Raw genomic sequence first — 10,287 nt, forward strand, 5'->3', positions numbered from 1 at the left:
TAATTTATTTTAATTGGGGTTTTATTTGTACAGGGATAAATTTAATCTTTTTTAAACTGGTTTTAACTTTTGTATTTTTGGTTTTTAATTCCCTGTAAACCGCCCTGAGTCCTCCGGGAAAGGGCGGTATATAAATGTAATAAAATAAATAAATAAACTCTTGCTTGCTGTTCTTGCCACATGGAGAGTTTGCATAATTCGATCTAACTAAACCATATCAGCAGCTTGCTATTAATGATTTGATAACGAATGTCCAAATTGTTATTATCCATCACAGAGTATTCCGAGTTAAGCATATTCTGTTTGGAATCCCTGCAGTCCCTGAAAATGTCAACATATCATGGAGATTCTACTTTTGGGGGAATTCAATACTGTGTTATACTGTGATAAGGTTCTGGTTTGGGAATCAGTAGGGGAGAAATTCAATCAGTGTGGTATTCATTAAAATAGAAACATAAAAATGGAACTTCCTCTATCTCCTTCTTAGGTGCCTTTATTGATGCTTTGGCATAAATAAAGATAAAATATTAGCAATGCTTGATGCGCCTGCTCCAAAATTAAACAGGGGCTTTAAGTTTTCCCTTTTCACTTCCATCTATCCTGGAAAAATCAACAGAGGAGCTGTTATGCATGGCAAAAAAGTAATCCAGATGCTGGCTTCACAAGAGTCCAATAGAATTTTATTCTACTTTACTCTAATTTAACTTTAATTTCAAATCTGTTGGTACCATTTAAACATTTTTAAGCACCCAAAGCTTTTAATGGCTCATTATCAAGAATTCTGATTCTTAGATCAGTTTGGAATATTCCAAAATGTTCTCTTTAAAAATATTTTTGAATTTTCAATAGAGAGATGTTGTGGGCTTTACTTCTATCATGGACCATTCCAATACTAGAGCATCTCAAGTATCCTTGAAACAAGCAAAGTGTCTGTTCTGTATTGGTCCATTTATGCATTGTCTCCAACTTTCCAGTAAGGGGGAGGGCACTCAAATTTAAAACTTAGCATTGTCTAAACAATTCTTTTGCTGTCCGTTTTTGTTGTTGCTCTGTTAAGCTCCACCCATATTCCAAAGAATTCCATGTGTTTATTGTTGCTATGGTCAGAATATTTCATCTTCCGATTCATACACATGCTTCCTCATTTTTCTCTAGTCCAGCAAAAGTTACAGTGAACTTCTTTTCCATGAATAAGGTGTCAGAGGTTCTACTTTGATGGTTTTCTTTCCCTTGGTGGGAAATGAACAAGTGTATTTCATGGCTATTTGTGATGCTGTTGAGGAAGAGCTTGGCTGAGACTCTTGAAGAGAGATGGCCTCCAGGCTTTAGGCGTATTTCTTATGAAACAATCATTCCGACGAAAGTGACTCCCAAGTCTGGACTGGAGGAACCAGAACACATAAGCTATTTACTGCAGATTGGAGGGAATAACCAAGTGGTGCATCTCAGACAGAAGTGGGGTTTGGTACCTAAGCACTTTCCTGTGTTCTACTATAATGAAGAAGGAGATCTCCGGATGGACCAACCTTTCATCAGGGATGATTGTTTTTATCGTGGCTTCGTTCAAGATAAACCCTCTTCCCTGGTCACCCTCAGCTTTTGCTCGGGAGGACTCAGGGGTATATTGCAATTAGAAAATAAAACATATGAGATTGAGCCAGTTGAGGAATCTGCTATCTTTCAGCATGTTGTATATGCTCTGGAAGAAGAACAAGGTGCCGTCTCCATGAGATGTGGGCTAACAAAAGAAGAGGAATGGTATCAAAAGGCCATCATGCCAAAAATGGAAAGCCTACAGGATAGAAGTGCTTTCAAATGGTGGCCACACACTAGATATGCAGAGATTGCTTTTGTGATAGATTATGAACGATATTTGAAATTTAACAGCAATAAAACTCTAGTTGCTATGAGTGTTATGGATATTCTTCATATGGCAAATTCATTATATGAACCACTGTCTGTTAAACTGTCTTTAGCTGGACTGGAAATCTGGACCCAAAGGAATCTCATAAAGCTTCATTCGGACATACATAGGACCCTTAGATCTTTCACTAAATGGAGAAGAGATTCACTGCAAAAACGCCTAAGGAATGATGCTGCTCATTTATTTGCATTCAAGCATTTTAGTGACCTAGGATTAGCATACACAGGAGGAATTTGTAGAGATGACTATGGATCTGCTGTTGAACAATACATAACTACAAGACTGTTCACTATATCTTTCATATTTGTTCATGAGCTAGGACATAATCTTGGAATGAGCCATGATAACAAATATTGTTCATGTGATAAAGTTGCGTGTATTATGGCTGATGTCCTTTCAGGCTATGATAAGTTCAGCAATTGTAGCTATAAGGATTATTTCAAGAACAGAAATGCAAAGTGTTTATTAGAGCAACAAAATCCAAGTAAAATATACACCATCAAATTTTGTGGAAACAAGATAGTGGATGATGGAGAGCAATGCGATTGTGGTTCTGCAGCTCAGTGCAAGTCAGATCCCTGTTGCCTATCTAATTGTATGTTGAAACCTGGTGCCACTTGTGCATTTGGCTTATGTTGTGACAAGTGTCAGTATCAAGTAGCTGGAACTGTTTGCAGAGAGAAGACTAGCAGTTGTGATCTTCCTGAATACTGCAATGGAACCTCTGACAAGTGTCCTGAAGATGTTCATGTGCTGGATGGTGTCCCATGCAGTGATGGTGCATATTGTTACAATGGGAATTGCAATACTCACGACAAACAGTGCAAAACAATTTTTGGCAGCAGAGCAATAGCTGCTTCTGATGTTTGCTTCCGGGAAATGAATACCAAAGGAGATCGTTTTGGAAACTGTGGCCTTAAATATAAGAACTATAAAAAATGTAAAGTTGAGAATATCCTGTGTGGCCGTATCCAGTGTGAAAATGTGAAAAACTTGCCTTCTTTGGCGGAACACAGTACAATAATTCAATTTTCCATTGGCAAAAAGCGATGCTGGGGTATCGACTACCACATTGGAAGCGAGATCGAGGATATTGGTGCAGTGAAGGATAGCACCCCTTGTGGCAGTGGCAGGATATGCATCCATCAGAAGTGTGTCAGTATCACCAGCTTAATGGTTGATTGTAATGTCACAAAGTGCCATAATCGGGGAGTGTGCAATAGTCGTAAACATTGTCACTGTGATTATGGCTGGAAACCTCCCAACTGTCAGTATCAAGGCTATGGGGGTAGCATAGACAGTGGACCACCTTCACGACTTTATGTTGGCAGGAATGTTGCAAAACCTAGAGTGATAGGAGGATTAATATATGGTCTTTGTGGTGCTGCTATTTTTGTTGGTGTGGTTGTGTATTTCAGAAACAGACTAATATACAAGATTAGAAAACTGGGAGGAGGAATTCATCCAACAGAATCAACAGAAGGAGAATATCAACAGTAAATCATAAACCATAACAACAAACAGTATATCAGATAGAAAGCCTGGAAGAAATGGATAAAGGCTAAATGAACTAACTCGGGGGTGGGGGTGGGGGGTGTTTTTAAATTCCATTTTAACAGGACTTTTCTTTCAGACTGATTTATGAAAAAACCTTTCTTTGAAAGGGAAACAACTTCCGATATACATTAATTTTATTTAAGAGGCATGCTTTTTATCTAAATTTCTGTATCACAAAAGAGGTAAAAAGTTCTAAAATTAATTCATATCTTTCAATAGAGACTAGGGAGAGAAATTAAATCCTGTGGTAGCCTTCTCCAATTGGACAATCATAATACTACAGGGATTCAGTAGGAAAGCATCAGTGACACTTCCTTGTAACCCAGAGATAAATCTCTTTCATCTCTACTACTGGTAGCACTATGACTTCTTTGTATTTTTTATCCTCATTTGGTAGAATCATCTTCACACCAAGGGCCGCTTGTACAACCAGCATGCTCTCGTTAGTAAGAAAAGATCACACAAGGCTACTAAAAAGGTCAGGAAGATGTTTTTTACAACTCTCAGTACCTAATCTTGATTGGAAGCATGTGTGAAATTGTCTTCTTGAGATGTTTGTATCCAGCCTTGCCATTTTCCTAGTTCTTTGTTTGATTTCTCCAATATTACATTTTTTTTATTTGTGTTCCTGCTCTGCTTGTGAACTTCCATGCATTGCCACTTGTTTGGATATCCAATGCCAAGACCAGCTGTTTGTTCTCATCGCTCCTGTTCTGAAACCTCATACTTCCTCATGTATTTCACATACTGCAACACTATTCATTTCTGCTGTTGCTTTGACAGTCAGAAAGGCTTGCATCACTTATTTGCCCCCAGTGCATTTATGTTTTATTAATTCATTGATTTATTTTCCAAAAAATCTGTACATAAATAAATCTTACAAAGTATCTTTTGAAGTTTTCCTCCATAATGTAGAATACCTTGAAGAAACTGCTGTCATATTTCATAATAGTTATTGCTCCTAGATTGGGAAGAGCTGTTTTCATCCAGACATCCACCTGTAGAACCCAACCATGGCTTAGGTTGCCCCATGCATGCTGACTCCTACTCCCCATCTTTGCCTGCTACATTTATCATAGAAATTCAACAGTGCTGCTGTGCACAAAAAATGTGGCTGACCGTCTTGAAAACTTTTTCTGGGAAAGATGACCACGAAACCAGCAACACGTGGAGAAGAGACCTTTACCAATGCAGGTAGTCCTCAGCATACAACCTTTCATTTAGTGACCATTCCAAGTTACAGAAGCACTAGAAAAGGGATGTATGACCATTTTTCACACTTATGACCGTTGCAGGATCCAGATGGTCATGTGATCAGAATCCAGATGCTTGGCAACTAGCATGTATTTATGACAGCTGCAGAGTCCCATAGTTATGTGCTCACCTTTTGTGACCTGACAAGAAAGGTCAATGGGGAAGCCAGATTCACTTAACAACCGTGTTACTAACTTAACCATTGTGGCAAGAAAGGTCATAAAATGGCGCAAAGCAATTACAATTACAAAGCAATTTTGGGCTCAAATGTGGTCGTAAGACGAGGACTACTTGTAGAAATAATTGCTACACAAGTGATACATTATCTTCCAAAAAACATTTTTCCAAGGAATGTTTTTGCGCATTCTTCTACCCTATAAATTGTATGCAGGTAATCCTCATTTAACAGGTCATTTAATGACCATTCAAAGTTACAACAGCACTGAAAAAAGTGACATGACAATTTTTTACATTTATGTTCTTTGTAGCATCCCCATGATCATGTAATCAAAATTCAGACACTTGACAACTGACTCATATTTATGACGGTTGTAGTGTCCCAGGGTCATGTGATCACCTTTTGCAAACTTTTGACAAGCAAAGTTAATGGGGAAGCCAAATTCACTTAACAACTGGGTTACTAACTGGTCAGCCACAGTGATTTGCTTAACAACTGTGGCAAGAAAGATTGTAAAATGGGGCACAACTCACTTAAAAAATGTCTCAACAATAGCATATCCTGCCTGACCTATTTGAATTGGGACACTTCATTTTTGGGGGTATCTTCAAGATGGTCAAGGCAATTTGCCACCATAGCCTGCCACAGGCTGATGCTACCTTAGTGACATCCAACAGTACCACTTCTTAGTATACAGGATTATTTTCTATATTAAGTTTGTATGACATCTGATACTGAGAACCATGAAAATACAGTAAATAAGAGCAACTTTGTGGCATTGACAAAATAGGAGTAGGACAGGTATAAAATGCATAAAAGATGTTCAAACAATATCAAGTCAACAGACCCATGTCCTCTGCTTCCCACATCCATCCCATCCTCCCACAAGTGTATCAGTGAAGATTGAAGTGACAAAACAGTGTGCAGTGTTCAGCATGGCTGAAATTGCATAGCTATCCTCCCAGCAGCCATTACCAAGGACAATGTTTGGCAAGAGAAGAAGTGATTTGGAGGAAAAAAGGAAGATGACAGCAGTTCTTCAGTCCAGGCTGTGTGCCAAGGAAGTTTCTTTGACAACGGAATTTTTTGCTTAGATTCTTGCGGAAGCTTTCTGTTGTGTAGTGGGTTCTTTGGAAGCACGAGGCAAGATGAGAGGGTTCAAACAGGAACATTGCTTTATTGAAGTAACAGGAACAAAACTGCACAGCTACTTATATGGTTGACCACTAGGCGGCGGCCAATAGGTTTCCCTCCACAAATTTGGGAACTATTTAAGTTCAATTTGAAAAGCCCCAGCCTACAGGAGCAAATGAGGAAAGGAGATTTATACGTACTGTGTGCTTTTATTTTAGGAGGGTGGTTGGAGTAGATGTACAAAGGACTGTATAACACTCCACACACTTTCACCAATTCACAATCCAAGCATCAAAGGAAAATAATCAAAAGATGTTGTTGTTGTTGATGATGATGATTTTGCCTGCTCTTACAGTGAATGTCACAGACTTTAGATGGGGTATATTTCACTGATTTGGGTTCTTACTAAAGGCTTTGGATATCTGGAGATACAGTGGGACTGGTGGGGAAGTTTGCAATCAGAGGTGTCAAGTCCAATAAATGTAACTATTGTGTAGTGGGTTCTGGAACACAGGAAAGACACCAGGCAGAGGAGTACAGCATGCAGCTCTTTATTGGTGGTAGAAACTGTACTGAAATATCAGGGTTACCTGTGCCCCTTATATACCTGGCCAGGTACGCATTCAACCAATCATTTCAAACCTCAGATTTCCCACCTAAAGCTGATCCCTGTCACAGCAGTTTTGGTACAGCACCACCTGGTGGTATCGGCTGCGCAGCTGTTGCAAGTGTTCTCATTTAGCCCAATACATAACACCCCTCCCCCTTTTAAGAACAAACAATATATACAGTGACAACAGACTTGTTATGACGCGCTGTGATACCACGTCCTATGGCCTCCCTCATGTCCACACATAGTCAGTGAGATAGGCAGGTGGCCTATGTGTCCGGGATGACCATCTCAGGGGTTCCCCCCTGTCCTGGACAGCAGAGTCAGTTGTTGAGTCCTGGCTCAGTGTTTCAGGTTGACACACCCCCCCAGAGTCAGACCCTGTGGCTGGGTTGTCATGATGGCCCTGGGCCAGCAGTTGCCTGGGCCATGCAGGGCTCTCTGGCAACACTAGTGGGTCCATGAGGTCCTCCTTAGGCTCGCGTCCTGTAATTTGTTGGTATGGTTGGTCACGAGGACTTGTGGACGGTGGGGGGTGGTCCTCTGGTTGGTTATTCTGTGACCTTTCAGGAACCCGTTTCCTGACTTGGTCAATGTGTTGTCTGATCTGACGGCCCCCCTCCACCCCTACAATGTAGGATAACAGCCCGGTTCTGTCAACCACCACCCCAGGAATCCACGCATGTACCGGCCCATAGTTCCTGGCCCAAACCAAGTCATTGGCGTGTAGCTCCCTAGGGGGTTTGGGTTGCTCAGTCTCTGCAGCCACTCTGTCGGGGTATAGCCTGTCCAGTTTGGTGATAAGGCGCCTACCCCAACAAAGTTCCGCTGGGCTCTTCCCCGTGACTGTGCAAGGTGTGGTGTGTTGTACTAACAGGAAGTGTGCCAACCTGTGATGCCAGTCACTGATGATGATGCGCCTCAACACGTCCTTGGTCGTTCACACCATGCACTCTGCTTGTCCATTGGTCAACGAGTGGAAGGGCACGGCTGTGACGTGCCTAATCAAGTTGGCCTTCATGAATGCCTGGAAATCAGCAGAGGTGAATTGAGGCCCGTTATCCAACACCAACATGTCAGGGAGGCCATGTGTGGCAAAGAGCCCCCTGAGCACTTGGATAGTCATATTAGTGACTGGTACTACCTCTAGCCAATTGGAGTGGCTGTCTACCACCACTAGGAATAGCTGTCCTTGGAACGGACCAGCATAATCGATGTGAACCCTGGACCAGGGGGTGTGAGTTGCCTCCCATTTGTGGACCGGTGCGTAGGGCAGCTCTGGCCTGGACCTTTGGCAGGCATAGCAACTGTGTACCTGTTCCTCTATGGCCTTGTCTAGACCTGGCCACCACAAATAGCTCCTAGCTAACGCCTTCATCTGAACTATGCCTGGGTGCCCTTCGTGTAACGACTGAATGACTCTGCCCCTCAGTGTCTCAGAAATGATGACCCTACTACCCCACAATAGGCATCCCTTGTGGGCAGACAATTCATGCCTCCTTCTGGGCCTGGACTCTTCTCTTGCCACCCTGTGACTATCCAAGACTAAACCCGACTCAGGATTCTGTCTGATGTTGTCTCAGCAGCTATGTCCTTTGCATTTAGAGGGCATTCTGGTAGGTCTTGGATGGCTAGTATTTGGGCTGCCAGTGCCGGATCGGGTTCTGAGTTTGCTAGGGGTAACCTACTTAACCCATCTGCATGGTCCATTTCTTTGCCTGGTTTGTGGACCAGTTTATAGGTGTATGCAGATAGGAATATGGGGAGGCTGAGCTCCACCACCTGTTTATTGGACCCGTGCCCCTCCTGGCTGACTTATGCAGCTCGGGAGGAGACACGAAGCTGGTTCCAGGCAGTAATATCTGCCTCTTTGAGTGAGAGTGTCTTCCCCGCCGCTCTGAAGGAGGTGGTGGTGAAGCCCCTTCTCAAGAAGCCTGCCCTGGACCCAGTGATTTTAAATAACTATCGTCCTGTCTCCAACCTTCGCTTTTTGTCGAAGGTTGTTGAGAGTGTGGTGGCGCATCAGTTTCCTCTGTTCCTGGAGGAAACTGATTATCTGGACCCATACCAATCGGGTTTCAGGCCCGGTACAGCACGGAGACGGCATTGGTCGTGCTGGTGAATGATCTCTGGCGAGCTCGGGACAGGGGTTGCTCCTCTGTCCTAGTTCTATTAGATCCCTCAGCGGCTTTTGATACCATCGATCATGGTATCCTATTGCGGCGTCTCAAGGGGTTGGGAGTGGGAGGCACTGTTTTACAGTGGTTCTCCTCCTATCTCCTGGACTGCTCGCAATTGGTGTCGATGGGAGGGCAGAGGTCCGCCCCGAGGCCTCTCATTTGTGGAGTTCCTCAGGGGTTGGTTCTCTCTCCCCTCCTGTTCAACATATACATGAAGCCACTGGGTGAGATCATTTGTGGTTTTGGGGTGGGGTATCATCAGTACGTTGATGATACCCAACTTTTTCTCTCCACCCCGAACCAACCCAGTGATGCCCTCGCCGTGATGTCCCATTGCCTGGAGGCGGTCCGGGTCTGGATGGGAAGAAACAGGCTTCATCTCAATCCTGCCAAGACTGAGTGGCTGTGCATACTGGCATCTTGGGCTAACCAGCCTATTCCATCTTTAATGATGGGGGGTGCGGTGTTGCCCCCCCATCGATAGGGCATGCAACTTGGGTGTCCTCCTGGATTCACGGCTCAGTTTTGAAGATCATATAGGAGCCGTGACCAGGGGGGCTTTTGCCCAGGTTCGCCTGGTGTGTCAGTTGCGGCCCTATCTGGACCGAGATGCCCTACGCACAGTCACTCATGCGCTTGTGACCTCCCGATTGGACTACTGCAACGCTCTCTACATGGGGCTGCCCTTGAGGACCACCCGGAGGCTTCAGCTGGTGCAGAATGCAGCCGCGCGGGTTGTGATGGGGGTTTCCCGATACTCCCACATAACACCTCTGCTCCGTGAGATGCATTGGTTTCCAGTTGCCCTCCGGGTGAGATTCAAGGTGCTGGTGATGACCTATAAAGCCCTAAATGGCTTGGGTCTGGGATATTTGAGGGAGCACCTGCTGCCGGCATCAAGTTCCCTTTGTCCTCTGTGCTCCCACAGGGAGGGTCTTCTCAGGGTACCGCCGGTAAAAGATTGCTGGCGGACAATACCCAGGGGGGAGCCTTCTCAGTGGGTGTGCCGGCCCTTTGGAACCAGCTGCCTGTAGAGCTTAGAACTGCCCCTGACCTCCATTCATTCCACCGGGACCTGAAGACCTGGCTCTTTGAGCTCTCTGGCCTGGACTGAGGATATTAATTGGGGTTTTAATTGGTTTTTAACTAAGATTTTTATATTCAAGGTTTAATATAATCATTTTAATTGTTTTAAATTTTGTAATTGTGGTATTGTTTCTTTTAAAAACCTTGTGAACCGCCCTGAGTCCTACAGGAGAAGGGCGGTATATAAGTCTAATAAACTAACAAACTAAACTAAACTAATATGGACCACCTGCGCATCCTTGGGGATAGAATTTGGGGGGTTTGTTTGTCTGTTGTAAACAACACCAATAAGGGCTTATGATCCGTGAATATGGTGAACTCTCTGCCATAGAGATAGTCATTGAATTTTTTGACCCCAGCCACT

The 10,287-nt window shown here is 43.6% G+C and overlaps 1 protein-coding gene across 1 annotated transcript; it reads left to right on the plus strand.

Moving 5' to 3' along the window:
- Positions 1-1,240: 1,240 nt before the first annotated feature.
- LOC310632456 (disintegrin and metalloproteinase domain-containing protein 20-like) lies at positions 1,241-3,424 on the plus strand (the record flags this gene model as incomplete). The annotated part of the gene is made up of 1 exon (XM_083349677.1): positions 1,241-3,424. The coding sequence occupies one exon, from the start codon at positions 1,241-1,243 to the stop codon at positions 3,422-3,424; it is 2,184 nt and encodes a 727-aa protein (XP_083205803.1).
- Between the last annotated feature and the right edge of the window lie 6,863 nt (positions 3,425-10,287).

Source organism: Vipera ursinii (genome assembly GCF_947247035.1).
Source record: "Vipera ursinii genome assembly, chromosome: 1".
NCBI lineage: Eukaryota > Metazoa > Chordata > Lepidosauria > Squamata > Viperidae > Vipera > Vipera ursinii.